Here is a 24,430-nt window from a genome sequence, read left to right as displayed (position 1 = left end):
AGCACAGACTGGCTTGTCTGCAGTGAACAACACACTGCATATACTGTACCTGCGTCACTGAAATATTGTTATGCCAGTTCCACATCTCTTAGCTTTATTAAAATTCTGCTGAACTGAAGCTTATTGATGATATTTTCACCCAGATATAAAATAAATGAAGGATGATCAGGCCAGGAAGCACTGTCAAACCACTTAGTGCTTATTAATAATTATAACAGTCAATAAAACTTTATTTGTATAGCACCTTTTACACAAGAAACGCAGCTCAAAGTGCTTCAGATATTACACACACCAAATGCTTCTCATGAAAACAGACAGAACATCAAAAACAGGGAGAGAATGCCATAATTAACATAACACCAACTCATGGTCTTGGAGGGTTTTGTTGGATGAATATAGCACAGTGTTTTGTGCCTCTAAAATTGAAATTTATTCAAAGAGATTAACAAACGAACAAAAAAACAACTTGTATCTAAAGTAACGTAAACTAATATCCATTCATCAGTATCACCACTGACAATCAAGTCCCTTTAATTAAAACAGAAGCAGTAAAAGATTTATTGATTTTAAAAACTAAAAGACAGCCGTGGTGACGAGGTTGAATCAAGTGATGAAGTTTTTTCCAGTACGTCTCTAATGGCTCATCAGTGAATCACCCCCTCCTCTTCCTCTGCTCCTCTCCCCCTCTGTCTGATTCATTATTTCATCATTTCTCATATATAAGATACAACAAACAGATGATTAAGATAGTTGAAATGTTCAACATGAGCAACAAACTGTGATTAAAGCCGCAGTGAGCTCTGGGTTGGCTGCTAGCATTAGTATGCTAATGTGTACCTGCTAAGATGCATGTTAAGAACTACTGCGTGTTTATGTTAGAACAACAAGGACAATTTTCAAACTTACAACTAAAATATGTTTTTGAGGGAACAGTAACCTAAGGTATTTGTAAGTTTTGCTATTGCTACAGAGCTAATGTTAGCATTAGCTGTTTACTTACCAGTCTAGAAGAAACGTTGTAAGTTCAGCATGAAACTTCATCCCTTTACTCGCCCAGCGCTGGAAAGCAACCCTCTTGTTTTGCTTCTATTTCTATCACTTCTTTTCTTCTACTTAAGTTAGCATGCTAACCAGCTAGCCCCAGCCCAGTCAGCCCATCCAGTCACTGTAGCGTCCAGGCTGCCATGAAGAAGTAGCTGCTCTGAAGACATATTCTAACCTCTTTTATTGTAAACACAACGATGGCTGAAGCTCTTGGCAAGACTTGTAAGTAAACTGCTGTTAATGCTAATGTTGGCAATGTAGCAATAGCAAAACCTTACAAATAGCTCCTTTAACGTAACGAGGAAATGTTGATTTATTGTGAGATCTATTTGTGAAGTCATAAATACATTGATACAGAGGTTACAATACGTCCTCTGAGCAGCGCTACTTCTTCAGGGCTGATTGGAGGCTACAGTGAGTCGCTATCAGAAAGCAATGAGGTAGGCCTATGCTAGCTGGTTAGCACGCTAACTTCAGTAGAAGAAAAGACGTGATAGAGACAAAAGTTAACATTGGTGTGTTTTCCACCTCTGGAGACAGCTCTCGGTGAGTAAAGGAATTAAGTTTGATGCTGAACTCACAATGTTTCTTCTACACTGGTAAGTAAACAGCTGTTAATGCTAACGTTAGCTATGTAGCAAGAGCAAAAAAACATAATCCAGCCGGCGATAACATTGTCCCCACAACATAAGTGTTTTAGTAGCATATGAACCTCTAAAAGATGGGGTTACAGTACAGTCCACCACATGTATTTGGTAATTTTAGCTACTTTGCAGATTAATAACACTCAATATACTCATCAATGTTTTATGTGGTGGAAGAGATATTCAGATTTTATTGAAGTAAAACTTGAAATACTGTACTGAAAAAATACTGTACTGAATTCAAAAAGTGACATAAGTAAGAGAACATACATGTTGTAAACAAAATGTAAAAATATTCATTACACAGCAGAGTGAGAGGGGTATCAGTCTTTCATTGTAATGTTTACATGGCATTTTCATGTTGTAGCTGCTGGAGGAGAAGGTAGTTTGATTTATTTCATATATTTCTGGGTAGTTTAATCTGTAAAAACTAGTAACTAGTAACTATACAGAGTATGTCTGACAGATATTGTGAAGTATAAAGTACGATATTTGCCTCAGAAATTTAGTGGAGCAGAAGCATTAAGTACCAAACATCAGAAAAAACTCAAGTTAATAATAAGTAGGCTACATCAAAATTTTAAGTTGAGATAGAACTTTGAAATTTCGATCCACCAAACTCTATATAAAGCTGCCAAATTAAAGCAATTCACACAGTAATATAATCCAATGATATAATATATAATATTTTAAAAGGGTCATTCTGGATTTAATATTTCCACTTGATGGTACTTGAATTATATTTTTTGATAATAATTTTCTACTTTTATTAAAGTAAATTTCAATACAGTACATTCACTTATCACAGAATATCTTTCACCACAATATTGATTTGTTCTAAGCTGCATTTTGAAAGTGATCACGTTTTATTTCATATACAAACTTAACTTGCAAAGTGATTTTATCTCCTGAATAAAGTAGTAAAGTACAATTTTGAATGTAACAGAGAACTTCTCTCATTGTTCATTATATTAAAAATCATAACAGTAAGAAAATATTTCAGGCTTTAAAAACAAAATAATGTTTCAAACTCCATGTTTGAAGGCTAAACTTCCATGTGCTCTGCCTCTGAGTGTTGTGGATCATCTGAATCCTCTCTACTCTTATTTATCTTCCTCCTCCTCGTCCTCCTCCACCTCCTCATCCTCACCGTCACTGTCCTCTAACAGCCTGGACTGGAGAGCCAGCCGCTGAGCCACAGCCGTTACCATGGCAGCGCCCTTCCCACTGCCGTCCTCCGAGACGAGGAAGGTGATGCTACACTTGGGGACGAGGAGGCGCACCGTATCCTGGAGCTCCTCGCTGAAACTACAGTGGTGGGGGGGGGGGGGAAGGAAAAATTGGAAAGACAAAGAAAAGTAAATATATAAATAAATGTTAGGAGTAGAATATATTTCAAAGTCACTTCCAGTATCAGAGGAAAATGAAGTCACGCTCAGCCAGGTGGAGGGGGCGTGTCTCTGATTGATTGACAGCAGGTAGAGGGGGCGTGTCTGTGATTGATTGACAGCAGGTAGAGGGGGCGTGTCTGTGATTGATTGACAGCAGGTAGAGGGGGCGTGTCTGTGTTTTGATCCATGTTACAGTTGATTGGCTGTTTCAAAGTAAGTTCTCCATCTTTGTAGACATCTACCTCACAGTGTACCATCCAATTAAAGCGAACATAGGGGGCGCTATCATGACACCAAAAGATATGAAACACAAATTTCTCCCGTTTGGTGTCTGATACTTTCAGGGCAGGTGATTAACAGAGCAGATATGTGTGTTGCAGCTGATTAAAAAAAAAGAAAAAAAGAAAGCAACATCCGCTGCAAAAATGTGTTAATTGTCATCACACATGAAAGGAAACGATATTGTAGGAAAGAGAAGTGACGGGAATTTTATTTTTCTCAACAAGCTGTTCTCCTCACAAAGGCAGGAAGTGTGTTAATGTGTCAACACCCAGCGCCGTCTCCTGCCTGTTCACAAAGACAGATGAATAAGATTTGTCGTCTCCCCCAAAATTAACTTGTAAAAACCAAGAATTCCTCCTGGTTCAATAGGTTTGGTTGTTTCCTCCAATGTCTGGCTCATAGAGAGTTTGGCTTTTTTTAGAAACCTATAAAATCTAGATATAAAAATGTTTTTTTTTTGTAACTGTTTCACAGTCACCGGGTGTTTCTCCAGGTCATTCGTGCTCTGACCCTCCAAATTCCTACATTAACCAATCACATTAAACCGAACATCTTTCCTTTCCCCACGTATTCCCTCTTACTTGGGGTGTTTTCTGTAGACGGTCCCGTCCACTCCCACGGTGGTCTTCAGGTGATCCAGCCCACGGTTGACACGGATTCGGTTGGCGATGGTTCCCAGGGCGGCGGCGCAGAGACGGGCGGAGCGCGAGGAAATGGTGTCGCAGACCAGACGCACCACGCGTACGTCGACCGGATCGCACTTCACACCCAACTTGGTCAGAATGTTCTGGCCATTTTCCAGACCGGTGTCCTCCCTGAACCAGAGACACAGACATATAGATATAATATAACCTTCATTTAATCAGATAATCTCCAAGTACAGCAGAGGGGAGACGTTAAGGTTTTAAAATCCTCCATGTGGAAGATACAAGTGGTGGAAGGCCGTCTGCCCAGGTTCAGGCTTTACCCGAGGGGTAACTAGAGTTAATGAGGCCTGACATCTGCTCTGGTGAGCCGTGGTGTTAAATGTAAGAGGAGAAGTGATTTGCTGTGGCAGAAGACCTTTAGAGATGAAAATGATAGGATGTGGTTCTCTTCCTGTTGCTAGAGAGGAGCAGCGCAGGTTTTCATGAGATGAGTGCGATATTTATCTCCTGTGATTAGCACCATTTATTCCCAAATTTCAGTTTTGTGTCTACTGTATTACACAGTATTTACAAAGAAAATGGGACGGTTGTAACATTTTTTGACATTTCTGTCATTCTGTATCCTTTAAGCTAGTGTGTTCAAAATGTGATACGAACCAGTTACAGGTGTCTGCTATTGTGATCTAAATCACCACGACTTTGAAGCCTCCAGATGAAACAAAAGACAAACACTCACTCCTCGATCTCAGAGATGAACTTGGTCTCGAAACTGCCCGGGGTCAGCAGCGCCTCCGACGTCTGTCCGTTAAACAGCAGCTTGTCCTCCGTCAGCCTCACCAGCAGCAGTCGAACGATTTCTCCCAAATACATGCCGCTGATCATCTTCTCGAAGCTGCAGCAGAAATCGAGCGTTGTTTAGAGCGGCTCTAAGTTTCTTAAGAGATGAATGAATTTAGCCGCTGTTTGGACGCTGGTGTCAACAATTTGTTTACATGCGAAACAAGCTGCTCATTAACCAAAACAAACTACATCACAGAAATGCAGGGCTCAAAAGTATTAGCAACTTATCAGCTCCAAATGCATTTAGAGGATTATAAGTGCAACTATTGTTTTGTAATTAATAAAAGAATCTTCCGACCCGGCTTTTATTTGTATTACAACCGAGTGCGCCATTTGTATATTAAACATATAAAATACACACTTTTCTGCTGACCTTGAAATACAGAACACACAGTACGTGCAATGCTATCCTCATTTGAAATCCACAAAGTAATAAACTCACATTTTGAGTTTTCGACCATGCCTTGTCCCAAAGTAGTAGCTATGTTAAAGTATTTAGATTTACAGATCTTGTATATTCTTCCTCATTGCTGTTAATGCTGATTAAAAAAAAAGAAAGAAAAACAAAGTGGGGAGATGTGAGCATGTGGCGCCTCCAGTTTGAATTATGAAATAATAAAACACTGAGAGGCTGGTACATGTTAGTGATATGCCTTGGGACTGAATCTGGGAATTTGTCCATGTTTAGTTTGATCACAAAAAAGTGGGCGAGACCTTCATAAAAAAATCAGTCTTTAAAAACAGAAGTAAATATCTGAAACACTTTGTAGTTTCGCTGTTTATTCAGAGGGAACTCTTGCAGCTCTTTTATGTTTTCCTTTTTGATTTTCTTTTACTGGAAGTGTTTTCTGAGCCGTTCATCAGAAGAGGACCCCGACTGTGAATGTGTCGAAACCTAAAATCTGGTATCACACGCTGCTGTCGGTCGGTCGGTCGGTTCACCACTTTGATCCAGACGCAAATATCTCAACGACTATCAGATGAATTGTGATGAAGTTTTGTGCAGATATTCATCATCTCTATCCTACTGACTCTGGAGCCTCTGACTCCTCCTCTAGCGCCACCAGGAGGTCGACATTTTAACATTTTATGACCAATTATCTGCAGCAGGACTTTGTGTATATGGATGCTAACACACGCTAAACTAAGATGTGACATTACTCCTGCGTTTAGCATTGTCACTGCGAGCATGTTAGCATGCTAACACACACTAAACTAAGATGGTGACAGTGGTAAACATTACTCCTGCTTTCAACATTGTCGCTGTGAGCGTGTTAGCATGTGGCTGTTAGCATGTTAGCTCAAGCAGGTAGACTCCAAAGCCCCATTCAGACTTTATTTATGTCTCTAGAAGAGGTGAGGTGATTTGAGCATCACCTGCTCTGGTCAGGGACTTCCTGTCAACTTCCTGGTAATTTTTCACCCCCACCCCAGTAATAATTACAGCCATAATGACCTCCAGTTTTTTTTTATGGACTGGATGCTCCCCTCTGTAATTTAAATCTCCTCCAGAGCCACATCTTTGTATTTTAAAGTGGACCTCTGAGGTTCTCTGTGTGAAGAGCTGCTCATTTGAAAATGGAGGAAGCAGCAAATCCTTATATCTTAGAAGCTGGAACCGGATAATACTTTATGTCAATATTCTGTGGAAATGTATTGACAAATTGTTTGATTAGACTAAAGATTGTCATACGTACGTGTGGACGCCGGGGTTGATGGACGTCTGGTCCACCACCACGTCAAACTCCGTCTGGATGTCCCTCAGGGAGCCGTCGTCTCCGAAGCCGCCCCACTCTGTGTTGATGCACATGCGCCCGGCCTCGCCCTCCACCCGCTTCACGTTCTTCATCTCCTCCATGTAGCAGGCGTTGGTTCCCGTGCCTGAAGAGGAAGAGAAGCACGACAGGAGATGAAGATGATTAGATTTCATTTGTACACAGACTGTTTTCAGCTCTCAGCTGCCATCTTGGCCTGGGGTCCAACCTGAAAGTGACATATTCTACATATTCTTTCACAGATCTTAAATAAGACTATAAGAATATTTATGTTACAATGATGTGCTTGGAAGTTAGCTTAGCATCCACTCTGTGGATGACATGTGGGTGTGATGATTAATAACTATTATGAAGAGACAGCTGGATGGAGACGGATTCACTTTTTAAGCAGCAGTTTTACTTTTCTCCACATTCCAATCTGCTTTACAACAACAGCGCTTCCTGTTTCCAAGTCACATGTTGCAAAACTATCCAATCAGAGGCTAGAAGGACTTAGCCTGAGGAAAACTACAGAGATTGATTCAGAAGGGTTACTATAACTGTTTTTAAAGATGCAGATGTCAATTCATTTATACTTGTAAATATGTAAACAATAATTGTGTAAAGATAATTAACCGTATAAACGAAAATAAGCTCAAATATAAAGTATGGATTAACACACTAGTCTGTGCTGCTTCATTGTTAATCAGGAACTGTGGTTAATTCATTTCACAGACACTGATAAACAAATCAATACCTAATTAATATAGTATCTGCCAGTCTAATAAGACCTGATCTCTCTGAGGTTACACAGTGTGAGGCAGCAGTGACCAATTAAAAATCCTAGCTGTGGGATTATTTACAAATTTAAACAAGCACCTAATGTGACCAGTGGAGGAAAGTAACTCAAAGGCAAATAATACGACGCTTTATTATGAAGTAAAATACCCGCAGACACACATACTGTAGGTGTGGTGTAATTACCAGAGGGAGACCGAGCTCTCAAGCCAAACTAATTATAGCAGCATCATCCTCATTATGTTTAATGTGGCCAGACTGTCAAGAAGCCTCTGCTGTTCACCAGGTAAAACACATCATGTCTGTTAGGGAGGAAATAATATGTTCTGTAAGGCTCAGTTACACGTCGGAAGACGCTGTTTTCCATGACAAGCTGCCCGAGAGAAGAACAGCCTCCTGGGTAATGTGGGTTTCCAACAATATCAGTTACTGTATCTGCAAAGTTTCCTTTAAAGGGTATATCAGCTACAAATGTTTTCACAGTGGAGACTTGTGTTGCGTAATACTGACGGTTACTATTATTTTGTCCACCCCAATCATATCAGTTAGGGAAGGTTAAATAATAATAAAAACGTCACTCTGTATGATGTAATACAGGTCAACAGCAGTACAAACTACCTCCTCCCCCTAAATGATCACACAGTGAATCAACGTCTCTGAGACAAACTTTCACCATCGAGGATTTATTTATTTATTACACAACTGTTTTATTAGACTGAGTTTGTTTTAGCCGGATGTTCCTAATAAAGTGGACACTGAGAGAATATCTAACACCATAACCACACAGACACATTGTCACTGTACAGGGAGTTTTTGTCTCTTTGTGGTTGTTTTGTGAGTCTTTGTGGTGATTTGTGTCTCTTCATACAGAGGTTCCTGGCTGGCCTGTTCAGAAATCTAATGAGCCAACTGCCTCTGACCCTCTGACTCTGGTGGGGGGGGGGCAGATTTTATGGGGGTCCTGTACCTGGAAATGAGCTCCCCCCACCCCCCACCCCACCCCCTCTGTATACAGTTTACATTATACAGCAGATTACCCCCCCCCCCAGCAGTGAAACACTCATAGGCAGCAGAGTCAGAGTCACAGCGGGCTTATCTGAGGACGTCCTGAAGCTCTTTACTCATTAAAATGTATTGTTACCGATGATCATGCCGATCTCACAGCTCTGGTCCCTGTATCCACAGCTCATCATCGTGCCCACCGTGTCGTTCACCATGGCAACCGAGCCTATATCGTAGTCCTGCCGAGAGAGAGAGAGAGACAGAGAGATAGAGAGAGACGGACAGACAGGTGTGTTTATGTCCTTCCTATTTATAATCTGACTACCAAATAACCTGCACACCTACACACACACATCAGGCTACATCCGTCTCATAAAGAGAAAGTGTCACCGAGCTTTTCATCTGAGCCTGAGAGAGAGAGAGGGAACAAAGAGGGAGAAGATGGAGAACAACCTCCACAAACAGCGTCGAGTCAGACTCACATTTAGAAATGTCACTTCAAAGACACACGGGAACTTTTGCTCAATTACACTTACAACACCGAGGAGTCTCCTTTGTAAAAAACAGACAGACAGTTTCTTCATGTTATTAGTCATTCACTAGTCACTCCTTAGTCACTCAGTGATAAATCCATCAGAGAAGATTCAGATACTTTACCACAATATAAAAATTCTCATACATGTTAAGTTTTACCGACTGGGCAGAGTGTGTAGCAATTTAATTAACTTGCACAACTCTCTGGCACTGATGCACAATCGAAAATAAAATGAGGGTCTAGCTTTAATACGCAGAATATTTCAGTTGATATTATTCATGAAAATAACCTTTGAATTATTTTCTAACTTAAAATAACTTGCAAAATGGAGGATAGGTGGTATGATTAGGTTAGTTTAGCCTCTTAGTGGGTTAGTCTGGTGGTGACTCTCGGAGTGGTTTGATGCAGTGGTGATTAATGTTTATTTTCAAAATGAACTGATCAGCCTATTATTCTCTTGATAAATCAGTTAAGCCTTTTTTCTATAAAATGTCAGAGGATAATGAAAAATATCTTATTTATAATTTCGCAAGGTGAAAAATCTTGTTTTAAAGATGTTCAGTTTACAGTGATTTAAAACAGAGGGAAACATCAAACTCTCTAAAATTTGAGAAGCTGGAACCAGGTGAGGAAAACTTTCAATCAAATCATTGCGGAATTCATTTTCCGTCAACCCACAAACCATTTAACCGACTCGCGGTTTCACCTCTCAACGTGACATATTTTATCTTGTGTTGACCATGTCTTTGATAAAGACTGACCCCTCTCCTGTGAATGGCTTCTTTCAGCAGCTGCACGACGTCTCTCCCCTCCACTCCGGAGCAGTTGAAGCCTTTGGTCCAGCGGATCAGGATGCTCTGTGGAGACAGAAGTTTAAAAGTGAAAATTTAATAACCAGTTTGTTTTTAAAGAACACTTACTGCAGAGAAAAAAAATGTGTGTGTGTGTGTGTGTGTGTGTGTGTGAGACCTTGTCGATTTCTTTCTGTTCACAGGGGAAGGAGAAGGTGAAGCCCAGGGGGAGAGTTTTTCCCTTCAGGTCCTGAGAGTCGAGGAATTCGCTGAGACAGGCCGCGATGTGGTCGAACAGCTGGACAGACAGACAGATGTTTTACACTTAAACATCTGTAACACCGCAGAAGTTAAATAGTTAAAGGAAGCTCACAACTGTTCGGTACTACAAAGTTTTTATTGTGCAGCACCAGAAACCTCTTCTTCCCTTTTACTTTTAACTCTGGGAGACTTTTTAGAACAGTAGTAAAACTTTTGTAATTCAAAATATTTTCAAGAGGTTACTTTATTAAATTCAATTTTAAGTTATATGTTTAATAAAACAGTGAGGATTATAGTGCAGTCATAAAGCCTGTTGATGCAGCAGAATCAGAGATATCCTCTTTTTTTATTCCACACATTCCTCTTTTCTTGTCAGAACCTGGTGCCTACATTACCCACAATGCAAGTCAACTTCCGATAGGTCTGTCTTAGGTGTCATTCTCGTGGACACGATATCTCAGTAATGCCTTGGCCGAACTTCATCTAATTTGGCACAAACATTCACTTGGACTCAAGGACGAACTGATAAGATTTTGGTGGTCAAAAGTCAAAGTCACGGTGACATCACAAACACTTTTTAGCCATTACTCAAGATTTCACACAAATATTTAACATTTTATTCGGCTCTGGATGAACAGGGATGTAATATATACTATAAATGTGTCACCTGTTCTCCAGTTCCCAGCATGATCTCCTGAGGGATGGCACAGATCTGGCTGTCCATCTTCAGCACCCTCTGCTGCTCCTCCACCACACGGACATGAAGCACACGGAAGTTTGTTCCACCCAGATCCAACGCCAGGTAGTCGCCATTCTCTGCCGGGAGGAACAAACAACAAACAACAACATCAGCTGATCGATGGCCAAACGTTTGGTTTCAGAAATTTATTCACATTTAAAATCAATGAAACAAAGAATAAAAGTGGTTTGACTGATGTTCAAATGAAGCAGAAATAAAAACATGGGATTAGAGTTTTATTGTGACCCAAGATGCTGTTGTGGAACTTTCTGTATAAGACTGTAAATGAATAAAGGCAAAATAAAACGCAGAGAGCGATGATGTCTTTGGAGTTAAATGAGATTGCGCAACAGGAGTTAAAGACGCCACAAGATACAACAACCCAAGTCTGGTCCTGTGTGTAGCGTTCAATTGTCCGTGGTACATCTGTGTAACAAAGTGTTTCTAACACACACGCACACACACACACACACACACACACACACACACACACACACACACACACACACACACACAAAGACACAAAGACACATTGCCCGTCTCTAAGAGTCTCTATGTTCTGTCCTTGAACACTGAGTTTCTTTTGAGATAACACCCTCCTGCATTTTTTCCCAGAAATGATTATAAAACTTGGAGAAAAGGTTGCTGCACATGAAGTTTACACAACCAGAGTTTGATATAAATGATAATTTACATAGTAAAAATTTAAAAGTATTCAAGATATCATGTAGAAGCTGTCAATCACGATGCACAATCATGTTTCTTTAAAAAATCATTAAGCAGTGCATTTAATCAACTCAAGTCAAAACATTTAAATCAGAGGAACTATATATATATATATATATATATATATATATATATATCCTACTGTATTTCAGTTAATGATAAAACATTAGTTGGTTCCTGCCTGATGTTTCAGAGAGCAGGTAACGTCCTTACCCGTCCCGTCTGGCGTGGCCCGGACAAAGGTGGGCAGCATCTTGACGGCCGCCCTGTGATGCGAGTGTTTCCCTAAACCTCGGATCAGGTCCCTCTTCAGCCGAGCAGAAACCTCCTTCAGCTTCTCCTGGGACAGATGGAAAAGCTCCAGGTACTTCTCCACCTGCACAGGAAAACAATATACATGTAATTTAAAATGAACTTCCTGACATGAATGTATCTGTGCAATTAGACTGGAATTTTTTAACTTAAATTATTTGTTTTATTTAATGTTTTTTATTCTTTGGATTAAAATAACAAACTTGTCATCAGATAAATATGAATGTTGTTATATTTTTGCTTTAGATTGTCACATAAAAAAGCACAAACATGACTTGAGCCATGAATGAAAAACCAAACAGTGAAGGCGACAGAAGAGAGTTCACATCTTTATCCACAAGATGGCAGCGTTCCCTCACAGTCTGCACACACCGACCAGTTTAAACCAGTGTTTCCTCACAGTGTGGTTGGGGATAGTCGACTAGACTTACGGCTGTGGTTGGGTATGAGAGGGAAAAATATAAATCAATGGAGAAACAGACTGAACAGACGGTTTGTCACGTGGTATTCTAGGAATTTGTGGCCATTTACTTTACAAAACTGATGAGAATAAAATGAGAAATGAGCAGTGGACTGTTTATATGTGCAGCTTTTACTTCTGCAGGATCTGGAACAGAAGAGGTGGAGTAATCTGAACCAAGTCATTAATTTTTTAAAACAATAAAATCAAGTTGGATTTAAAGCTGGATAAAAGGCTTTTGATGTCGTTCTCCCTTGTTGACAAACGGCCAGAGCGTGTGGGACCTGGACCTTGAATCCAGATGTTCTTGGTCTTTCTTTGGTTAATAACAAGTAAAAGTACTGAACTGAAATTCATTTCAGTAGATAATTACTCAAAGAAAAAAAAGGGGTTTCCTCTGCAGTGGGTGCAGGGCCGGGAGACGCTTTTAAAGAAGAGTAAAAAATGAGTAAAAATTATGTTTTGACTCAAATTTAAAGCTCTGGTTCTTGGCAATAACAAACAATATCAACACAAGTGTGAGAGAATGAGTTTGTCTTTTGACTTTCAGTCTTCTATCACAGCTTATTGCACCATTTTAACAATACACTGAACTTTACAATATCTAATGATCATATATCAAATATTGATCATATAATTTTAGATTTGTTCATTAAAGGAACAGTTGGACATTTTGTGAGAAAAGCTTAATCCCTCACAGTCAGAGTTGCAGATGTTCAGGTTGATATCCTTATTTCTTCACATTAAATATGAAGCTATAGCCCACAGCTAAGGTTAGCTTAGCTTAGCATATCATAAACACTGGAAACAGAGGGGAAACAGCTAGCTTGGTTTTGTTTAACGTCAAAACAAATGTTTGTTCATTTGTTTATCACCATTCGGTTGTTGGTTATGTGCTGAACCATTCCTTGGCTCTGAGCAGCTCCTACCTTAACCAGCTGTTTGCAGCTGGAACAGCAGCTCAATATGAATTCAAAGACCTCCAGAGCGCGAGGCTCCTGAAATGTGTCAGGGGCAGAGTCTGCAGGAAGAGGCCTGGCTGGTACAGCCTGTTATGATCCTCTGGAGATGGCAGCAACTATTCACATTTCTCTTCCTGTTTTCCCGCTTCTTTCAGAGCTGGAAAAACACAGCACGGTTTTTGAAGGCTGTGATGATCAAACTGTCTCTACATTCAGGAGGGGCGTTCAGGGTGCGATCACAGCTACACGTTCAACAACAAACCTGTCGTAGGAAAGTTTTTGCATTTTTGTTTAGGTTCACATTCTGACTGATTAGCAGTGAGTCAGAGGTTCAGAGTGTTGCAACTGTTGCTTTGTGCACAGGAAGATGTTGTCATGGACGGAGTGCCATGTGTTTCTCGTTGTTGTGTTTTATACTACCCCTCCCCCTATGCTTCTACCACCCCCCATCCCCCCCCTCCTGCAGCGGGTGGTGGCTGTTTCCACATGTTCATCAGGGTCTGGAGCACAAAGTCGTCTGCAGCAGACTCCTGTTATAGTTTTTGTCCCCCGTGTCCCCCCATGTTTGGACCCCAATGCAAAGGGTCTAATTCACTTATATATTACTGGAATTGACAGACTGGACCTGGAAGAACGGCTCCTCAGTTTGTGCCAGACAGAGTCTCATACAATGTAAGATTCTACATCGCATGCATTATACTAATGTTAGACCAGCAAACACATTTCCTGGCACAAGCGACGCACTTTTCCTTTCCATCTTTTATTTATTTGGTTGTTAAATGTTTCTAATCATTATTTTGTTTTGTTTTAACTTCAATAAATATTTTTAAAGAGTAGAGTAAAGTTTTTTTTTGTTTGAGTTGTTATCAGTTCAACAAAAGTGATTTCCTCTATAAACTTCTCGTGGTTTTATTTCAACGGTTTGAAGCACAAAGAGGTGAAATTATACAATAATCAGAGAAACATCCAAAAACGGAGAGAAATTGTTTATCAGAATTCATTTTTTCTTCTTTCTTCTCCCACGAATCATCTGACGACCCCTCAGATTTATCTGGTGACCCTTTTGGAGGGCCCCCCCCCCCCTCGGTCGGGAACCACTGGATTAAATCAATAAAATGTCTATGACGTAGTTAAAGCAGCTCCACCTGGAGAAGTACCTTCACAGGAGTATTTCTAGTGTCATACTGGTACTGAGCAGATTAGTCGGAGGGTAAGTGAGGGCAGGGGACGAAACGAATCGCCCCCAGATGATGATGTGCTGCTTCCTGGACTGTCTCTACGGACTGCCTTTGTTGTATTGTCCTTATTGCCCCCCCCCCCCCCCCCCCCCCGAACAAAATGAATTTCCCTTTTGGGTGAACGTGAACTCACATTTGACACGTTCGCGGCTCAAACCACAGCCTTGAGACTGAACTGTGATATGAAACTAAGCTTCGCTGCAGGCGGACACATCACACTTGCAGTTTAATATAAACTTTGTTCCGTGTTTTCGCTCGGTGTGACCTCTGCATCGCCCTCCCGTCAGCTGAGCCGTACAGCGTGAGCAGGTTCTGGACATACAGATAAAAAGTTGCAGTGCGAGTTAAAACAATACATGAGAACAGAGACAACACGCAGTATCTGTACAGATTAATGTAGCGGAGACAAAGACTGATGACTGACGAGAAAGGAACAAACACTTCTGTTTCAGTTTTCTGAACCTTAACTTTTCTTGACCTTGTTTACTGTAAAACGCTGTGACCTTTGTTTGTTTGCAGCCGGAACAACAACAACAACACTTCAGTCAGATGTTGCCTCTGCGCCAAATGCACTCATATTGAGTTATTATTATTAATAACTAATTAATTTATATATTTATCTCCAAATCTACAACAACAAAACAGCTGGGCTGATATTTGCTTTTTCTTATTTATCAGATGTGACATACGACATGTACAGTACAGCTGAGGCTGATGGGATATCACTAGCCTTGCATCTTTGTCACCTGATGTTTTCACTATAAGAAAAGTCAAAGTTTCAACACATTGAAACATGGATGAGCAGAAACTGTGTCCCTGAACACACCACAACAGGTGTGTATACACAGAGTGTGACAGTGAATGTTTTCTTTAGCTGGTGTCTCTCACCATCACACACGTTCTTTATAAGAGTCTGACAGACGAGTTTCAACAACCTGCTGCCGAAAAATATGGTTATATGAGGATATTATCAAAGAGAAACTGTGTGTAACAAATGGTAAAGGTGTCATTTGATCTGATGATCGGATTATTACTGGTCTGTCAGCAGTGCCTCGCAGAAGGTGGAAAGTCGATCAAACAACCACAAAGAGACAAAAATCACCAGAAAGAGACGAAAAGCATCTTCAGAAACGAGAAAAACAATATGGCTGCCTCCTAAAAGTCGAGATTCAACTCAGATTTTCACATCTTCAGCTCACATTAAGAGCACGGCAGCTGTGAACTTTACAAACCAAGTCTACACAAAGCTAACTGCTTCACCGCCCATTAAGCTTTTCATATGAAATGTACTACATAAATTAAGTTTATTAAGCATTATCATTATTATTATTATTATTATTATCATTATCATTATCATTGCACTAATGTGTGATTCTTCCCAGTAGTCTTTGAATTAAGCCTTATTATAAAACCAGGATCAGGATCAGGATCAGGATCAGGATCAGGACTGGTGTCTGGATGTTTGCGGACACTGACAAAGTGCTGATACACACACACACACACCCCTCCTCTCTTTGTCTTCCTCCTCCTCCTCCTCCTCTTCTTCTTCTCTTTCATGACCTGCAGTATTTTTCCACAGACGTGTTTGTTCCCTCAGCCTCATTTTTATTCCCTCTGTTTCTCAATAAATCCTGCCTGTACACGCTCATTCCTGCTTTCACGTCAGCGGAGGTGTGGCCGACTTCATTCCTGCATCATGACACTGAACTATTAAAAGGCTTATTTTAAACTGGGAGGGCTCATCCTGCAACATATGATATATATCTGAGTAAATGTCTAAGAGCAACAATAAATAAGGTTTAATCTTTAAATTAAAAGAAGGCTGTGGGTCTGAGTTAAAAGCACAGCTGAGCCAAACTACAGCTGAGTCAGACAGGATTAGAGCTGCAACAATTAGTTAATTAATCAGTAAGACAATCAGCAGAAAATTAATTGGCAACTATTTTGATCATTTAATTACAGTTTTAGGCATTTTTAAAGTATTTTTCACCATTTTCTGGCATTTTAAGGATTAAACAATCAATAGAATAATGGAATAATCACAGAAATAATTGACAGATTAATGGATAATGAAAGTAAAAATTGTTGCAGGCCCAGATGGGATTAATGTTACAGGGGGAAGTGCAGAATTAAGGATTCAAAGTGCTCCTCATGTGAACTCACAGACATAAAACATATCGATATCATTCAGAGTGAATGAAACTTCCTGAGGATATCATTATCTCTGAACAATAAACATAAATCCACTTTGCAGAACTCCCCTGATAATCACATCTTTTAAGTTTTCTTCAGTATTAAATGACTGCAGTGGTAGTCATCTGCACTGCAAACAGGAGCTGCTAATATCTAATTCGGTAAACTAGGGGCTGAATATAAAATGGCTCGAATCTGTGGCTGATCACATCATTATTTCTGTCATACACCATGCTGCTTGTCACGAACACACCAGTGACTGAGTGCGGTGACATCTTAAAAAACCTCCCAGCATCATGTTTGACTACGAGAAACCTGCAGGAGGTTTTCTGGGAATAAAGAGGAGTGTTGGGTTGGGTTGGCTGTGACTCCTCCATCTGTCCTGCTGTGGTTTCTTTAGATTATGAGGCTGAAAACTGAAGTCATCCATTATAAAATTAAGGAAATAAAATCATGACTCATCTGATTACTGAAAATCCTTCCGGCAGCAAAAACCTTTTTACACTGATAATATCCGTTCTATTCAACAAGAGCAGGAGGAGGTGTGAAATATCATTTACTGCATGAAATACTACAGTAGTATGTGGTTGGGAAATGTTATCAACTAACACTAAAAAATCTCAAAAAGACATCTAAAGAACATATTGAGATGGTTCTCTGCAGTAATAGAGTGTACATTATTAATTAATACACTGTTTATTCATAGTAATAAATCAATCAAATATGAAATAATACTGATAAATAGCTGCTATTTATTTGCTACGTATGTCACCCGGTCTGAAAGAGACTTCGTGGTCGTTTTTGCATCTCTTTGTGATCTCTTGACTTTTTTTTCCCCCAACAAAAAAATGTTAATAGTCACTTCATACAGAAGGTTTCAACCCAGGAAGTATGTCCTCTTCACGTGATACGTACCTTACTGAGCCTGTCCGGAGGGATGCCGTCCACGTGCAGTTTCGCGGCCTCTCCACTCATTTTAGGCTTCTTGCCGTTTGCCGCTGCGTTGCTCATCTGGACAGAGGAGGTTAAAAGCGTCAATTCACCCAAATTAGAAAAAACATTTTGTCATATCCATCGTGACATAAAGCCAAGGTCTAAAAAAAATAATACAATTGTGACCTGCTGGTGGCGCTAGAGGTGGGTTCAGAGTCATTGGGGTTCATCCTCTGGGGAACAAGAATGTCTGTACAAAATTTCATAGCAATCCATAAAGTAGTTGTTGATGTGTGCTGTTGTTGATATGAGTTGTTTGATATGAGCTATGATGCTAGCATGGCTAAAAAAAACTGAAAGACACAGGGTCCCTGTTACAACTAAACTGTACCAAAAGTAAAATTCTTGTCCACAGGAAAGTCTGTATTGTGGTAAAAAATAAACATGTCCTCTGTAGTTCATCTGTGCGCTCAGTCAGTCACAGTGTGGGTTAAATACGGCTAAATACACACACTGCTTAGCTTGTAGCTTGTGTGGTGAGATGCTAATGTTGAAGCTGTAGATGACAGGAGGTTAAAGTTTAATTTTAAAAACTGGAACATGATATTAGAGTTTTCTATTCTAAAGCTGGTATCTTTTTAGGTTCTACAGTACTGACAAAAGTTAGCATTTTAACAAAAAGTATTTTGTTAGCATTTGACCAGTCGAAGCAATGGACTTGCTAGCTAGCAAAATCTCTGGGTAGTGTAGCTTAGCTGCTAAACATAAACACAGCCAAATATCTGTAAACTAGTATAGCTAGACTAAACACTTTTGTTTATCAGTTACATGATCCCAAAAACACAAAATATGTTTCTCTAGCTGCAGTACTACCTCTAATTTATTGAGTTAAAGCTCAATATAATGTATTTTTGAAAAAGCTAAAAAGCTAAAATGTTAGCTACAGGAAAAGCAGTGTCTCATTTGAAGCGTTGTTTCACAGACCTTGATATATGAACAGTTTCTGAGCAGGTTGGTGAAAATATTTCTCAATTTACTGTCACACTTACGTTTCTTCTGGCTGCAAACACTTAACAGTAAAATAAAACTACATTACAACATGCTCCTGTACCATCTCTTGCATGTGACCCTGCTCAACTTACCCAGCGACATGGTCCATAAATGATCTGTTTGGCAAGTTACAAGTTAAACTTTCAATTAACCAAAAAACAGTGATGATGTGATATTGACAGTAATAAAGAGTCGAAGTCACATGGGAAGTAGTCTGTTGACTCATTTTATAGATGCTTTGTGGTCTGTCATGATGCTCAAATATTTGTTAATCTTCACTAGCTGTGGGCAATCTCACCTTTCATCAATATTTGCTGTCGAGCCTCAATTTACATCTTTTCCATTATCCTTTAACAGGCTATGAAGGATTTTGACCTCTGTATTACTATTTGGCATGCTAGCAGATAGCAATGTAGGTCAGTTTACCACTTGGTTCAGACTTAAATATCTCAACAAATATAGAAGCGATTATTGTGAAATTTTGTACAGATATTAATTTTCCCCAGAGGAAGAATCCTAATAACTTTGGTGAACCTCTGATTTTTCCTGTAGCGCCACCAGCAGGTTAAAATGTTTGATATGTCTCGACAGCTACTGCAAGGAAATTTGATTAAATATTAACTAGTCAATTCTTTGGTTTATGACCAAAATACTTCCAAAACAAATTAGCTAATTAGCACTAATTAACACGTTTTAGTGCTAATGATCTACTGTTAATTAGCACTAAACACAAGGGTTAAATTACTTATTTTAATTGCAAATTTGACTGACACTGCTTGACGATGACCCTGTGTAAAAATCTAGTTTTAAGACCTGGACTGTTTAAGTTAATTTTGTGGTTGTTCCATCATATGAGAACGCCAACAATTATTCTCATTATTAATAGATCTGACAGTTATTTTCTTTAATAATTGACTGGTGTTTAAATTTAGGTAGAGTGGAAGATAATAGTGAACAAATAACAAGACTGATTATAAATAAAATGTCTGTTTGATTTGTAAGTCAAAAATAAATTTGATAAAATTGTCAGTTGGACTAAAAGTGAAGGATTTTATATTTTATCTTTCACCTCAGTCAAAAATTTCACTTTTAGTCTTTTAATTTGACGAGTCCAGATCTCTGCAACACTGAAAATCCCCCGAGGAAACACGGAGGTTGTGACACCTGAAGCTCCAGCTGATGACAACACTCAGGAAAAAAGTTTTGTTGTATTTTTGGGTGGAGTGTCCCTTTAAGATCAAATTACAGGAACGACTGGTGGCTCTTTGACTCTGCCTTTTGAACTCAACCAATAAGAAAGAAAAGTTTCCAGGACTAAATACTGCCCCCATCATCACACTGGAATGAAAACCCGCAACACTCACTCTTCTCGCACCTGGATGTAGCACACACAGGTTGTGTTTCAGCCACGCCCGGGCAGACACACCTGAGCACGGACACAGTTTGCAACAGTTTGGTCTTTGGCTCATTTATAAGAATTTATTTATTTTCTCGCCCAGATCTGACTCAAAGTCTTTTAAAGTATCAGACTGGTTTAAAACAACTCCAACGTGCAGGATTATCACATCCAGAATCTGATCTGTCACCTGAAACCAAGTCTGGCTCTTCACTGTGCCCCTACAGGAGCAGCAGCCACAGGCTTTTGACAAGTCTGACCCATTTAAAAAGTTTTAAAAGATCATGTCAGGTGGATCTGCTCTACCTGAAGGCGACAGAAAACACACCAGACCAGTCGGTTCATGAGCTGACAAAAGATCCTGAGATGTTCAAACGCCTGACATGCCGGCGTGACGTCTACAGTCCAGTGTGTGAGATAACTATTAGCACAGCAGCTGAGGGTTCAAATCTGGGGTTCAGGGGCCGCTCTGAGGCCTTTTAAAGAGGAAGCTGAGGGTCACAGGGTGAAAAGTAGGAGCCGATTGCTGGAGCTGAATAAAGAATCAGTGAGGATAAGAACTAGTTTTACTTTTAAAAGCTTCACTGAAACTTGTCAGACAGAAGAGGAAAAGAAAAGCTCGACAATGATCAAACAGCTGATCAATGTAAAAATAAAAACTGGCTGCACATTAAAAAAAAAAAAAAAAGCTGCAAAACCAGAGAAAAGTAAAGTTACTCACCTCTACTTCCCGCGCTGCTCGAACTGACAGCAGTCAACTTCCTCACTGACTGAGACGGAGTGAGAGAGCTTAGTCCGGGACAGTGTTTAACACCCACCTCATCTGAGGACGCGGGATTAATGTCGCAACATGTGGAGACGCGCGCTGTTCGCTTCTCTGCGCGGAACGACGCGGAAAGACGCGGAAAGACGCGGAGGATGCAGCGGCCGCGCGGATAGAAACAGCTGATTTCACGTTAACAAACGGACACTAACGACTGCAGCCGAAAACAGCCGAGCGTTTCAGAGAGGACACCGGGCTGTGGAGATGGTGAAGCTGAGGGAAACCTCGGCAGGACCACATTCACCTTAAATTAATTGTCATTACAGCTGATTTAAAAATAATTTAATGCTGCTAAATTAATAAAACTATAGTCACATGTTTTGACGCACTGCCCACGTGACCGTTTTATTCTGCAAAACTATCTAAACATCTCAAATAATCAAATTTAATAGGTTTTATAATTACACTTTTACCAGTGACGGAAAACCACAAGGGACAAAAAAATTACTGACATCTTTAACACATATCTGTCAGACCTTCACAGTTGTAAATAAATAATCTTTGTGATATCATTAATAATAATAACAATACATTAATGTGACCTGGAAAACTGATGTAAATGAACAATTTAAAAACTATTATTTTAAAGATTAATTATGAGGCCAGAAGCTTCCTGTGTGCTAATAATAATACTACTAATAAACAATACACTAGAAGTCAGCGGATGAACAGAGTTATGACATTTCATCCTCTGGGGATCATGAATGTCTGCACAAAGTTTCATTTAAGCACTTTCAGTTTTCGATTTTTTTGTTTTTAACTTCAAATATTTATGAAAACATGTTCTAATTTTGAGTATTTTGAATATTGACTGATGGACAAACAGGTCAGGTCATGGTTATTTACTGTATCTGGTTCTAATTGAGTTTTCATTGTATTGAGCTAAAATAAATGTGCGTTTTTTGTCAACAACGTGATTTTAGTCTCTAAATCATGCAAACACAGGTGAGAAAATATCTCACAGGGTGGTTTGATTAGCTATTCTGGACTTTCAGTCACATCACATGATCTTCATCAGCAGATGGACAAGCTCAGATCAACTCCATCTGCTGAAAAAGATGTGGGTTTTTTCCTGGAAACTGAAGGTTAAAGGAAAAATATAAATCTTTATTTCCTTTTACAAACCGTTTAAATTATTTAAATGACTATTATTTACTGTATTTGGTTTTATTTATTTTTCTTTTACCGCCTATTGACATTTTCCCTCAAAGTGAAATCTTAAAGCTACAGCACACCCAGTTTCCATCCAAATTCAACACACATTTTAATCAAATTTCAAGAAAATTGGCAAAAGAAAACGTGTGTTTGTATCCACAACTGTTGTGTGAATATGAGTTGACCGGTTGATAAACAGCTTGTGCAGCTGCCATTAAACCGCTGCAGAAGAAGATGAGGTCACAGAGACAACAGTGTGCTTCAAACTTTATGTAACAGTTTATGTCTCTTTTCTGTTTCAACGTTACTCCTTAAAGGAAAATGGCTTTCACAGTTTCGAGTGTGAGAATGTGACTGGTCTGACCTCATCCACCACAGACGGTGGCACTGAGACATGACGTTGGACCTCACTGATGCTCGTGTGCACGTTCATAATTATGTCCAATAACTTTTGAAGCCCCAAACGCTGGCCTCTATGTGTTTAAAGAGCTTTATCTGCCGCACAGTTCTTTCTATACTGATGTAAACCGGCTCAAATTAAAGCTGAGACTTTGCTCTTTAATGTAGTTTCCACCGTTCCGCTTCGGCTGGTGCAACTGAACATTGTGACAGAGTCTTACAAAACAACCACCAGCACGTCGCTGCATTGCTTCAAAGTCTCACAGGAAACACAAACCTCAAACTTGCAGCGCCACAATGACACAGCGCGTTGGACAAACTCTGTATCAGCCGTGGCTTTGTGGTGAAAGATTCTCTCAAGGACAAAAGGACGATTAAACTGAAGTTCATTATTTCTGAAAACAACAAGCATGCGAACCTGCACGTTCAGTGCGTTTACAGAGATTTTACTTCTGCTAATTCAACCTGCAAACTTCAGGCTAAAGTGCTGACACATTGTTCAAGGCCAGAGACGAGAGAGCAGATGGAGAAAAGATATTTTCCTTTATGAAAATGGTCCACAATGAAAACACTTCAGAACAGAAAACAAACTTGAAATAAATTCCCCACCCCAAAAAAACATCTTAAGGCTTTGTTCACCTCTTTTGCTGTTCAACTCTCAGCGGCACGAAACTCAAACCTGCCTCACAGAGCTGTGAGGAAGAAGAGGAAATCCAGAGATATCAGGCTTTAGATTCACTGCACTCCCTTCCACGCGCTGTTTGCTCGAGGAGGATGAAGGGCAGGTGTCCGACGAGGGATTTTCAAACAAACAGGTTTTGATTTCCGAGACAGAGGGTGAAAAGTTTCTTCGGGTGTTTCAAAAGATTTTACATTCTACGTTACATTTTTTATTATTTTTGTATTTTCATTGATCCACACGGCTGCAAACTCAAGACTAAATAACTGATTAATAAAATAATCTTTTTTCTGTCTTTTGGCCTAAATGAACATTTCAAGTGTTTCTTTTTCCTAAAGTAAATGAATGATTACGAACTGATTTTAATCGTTGGTGGAAAACGTCAGTTTCACTGGATGCAGCTTCTCAAATGTGAAAATCTTCTGCCTTTTTTTTTTTTTATATTTGTTGGCTGGATTTAAAGAGGCATGTGAAGATGTCAGGGCTCTAGGAAATTATGACTTTTACTATTTATATCAGCAGATTAAATAATAAATAATTTAACAAAGTTAGTTGCAGCCCTGCGTCCTCATTTCTAATCCGGCCGACAAAGTTTTCATTGAACTGACTCTGAATTACTGAAAGTAAGATATCAGATATGCGTGCAGTGGTTCAGACTCAGAGGTCTGGATCCAGACTCCATTTATACTTTATATTTTGCATTAACCCCCTTAAATCGGTTATAATCAGTATATAAATGTGTAATATATGGTTTACAACACGCTATCATGTAGCTGTGAGTGAATCTAAGTGTTTATTTATGTATTTGCCACCTGTGAATGTCAGCTGTATGAACAGATAATGAACGACACACCGCTGGGATAATTTAAAAAACATCTTCATGTGAAGTAAGAATTTGTGACAAATACTGTACGTCAGTAAACACTTAAATATGATATCTGCTTTAGGGCTGCAACTAAGATTCATCTGCTGATTGTTTGAGTAATCAATTAATTAAAATGTCAGAAAACAGTAAATGGTCGTTATAATTTCCCACAGTCCATGGTGACCTCTTCAGACGTCGTGTCCTGTCTGAACCAACAGCTCAAAGATAATCGCTTTATTATCGTGTGACAAAAGAAAAGCAACACATTCTTGCACCTGAGAAGCTGGAAACAAGCAAATATTTGTCTTTTTTGTTTTAGAAAAATAGTTGCTAAATAACTTTCTGTCCATCATTGCAGCTCTTCTTTCACTTACAGCCACGTTGTAGTGCGTTAGAAACCGTTTGTTGAATGTTTATATACTGATTACACAGTAAATTTTCAAATTTGGGATGTCTGTATTTTGGTATTTAATTTCTAGCATTTAACATTAGCATGCTAACAAATGAGCAC

At 39.5% G+C, this 24,430-nt stretch overlaps 1 protein-coding gene across 1 annotated transcript; it reads right to left on the bottom strand.

Moving 5' to 3' along the window:
* Positions 1-1,647: 1,647 nt before the first annotated feature.
* LOC111233081 (hexokinase-2-like) lies at positions 1,648-20,821 on the bottom strand. Its single transcript, XM_022760835.1, has 11 exons — positions 20,720-20,821; positions 17,535-17,630; positions 11,668-11,830; positions 10,657-10,805; positions 9,907-10,026; positions 9,699-9,794; positions 8,542-8,641; positions 6,546-6,729; positions 4,745-4,900; positions 3,943-4,176; positions 1,648-2,996 (listed from the first exon to the last, which is right to left on the bottom strand). Exons 2-11 carry the CDS (start codon positions 17,628-17,630, stop codon positions 2,792-2,794), a joined length of 1,503 nt encoding a protein of 500 aa, XP_022616556.1. The 5' UTR covers positions 20,720-20,821; the 3' UTR covers positions 1,648-2,791.
* Positions 20,822-24,430: the final 3,609 nt, after the last annotated feature.

The sequence above is a fragment of the Seriola dumerili genome, unplaced genomic scaffold (genome assembly GCF_002260705.1).
Source record: "Seriola dumerili isolate Sdu_G_001 unplaced genomic scaffold, Sdu_1.0 BDQW01000367.1, whole genome shotgun sequence".
In the NCBI taxonomy this organism is placed as follows: Eukaryota; Metazoa; Chordata; class Actinopteri; order Carangiformes; family Carangidae; genus Seriola; species Seriola dumerili.
This window is presented reverse-complemented; position numbering and strand designations above follow the sequence as displayed.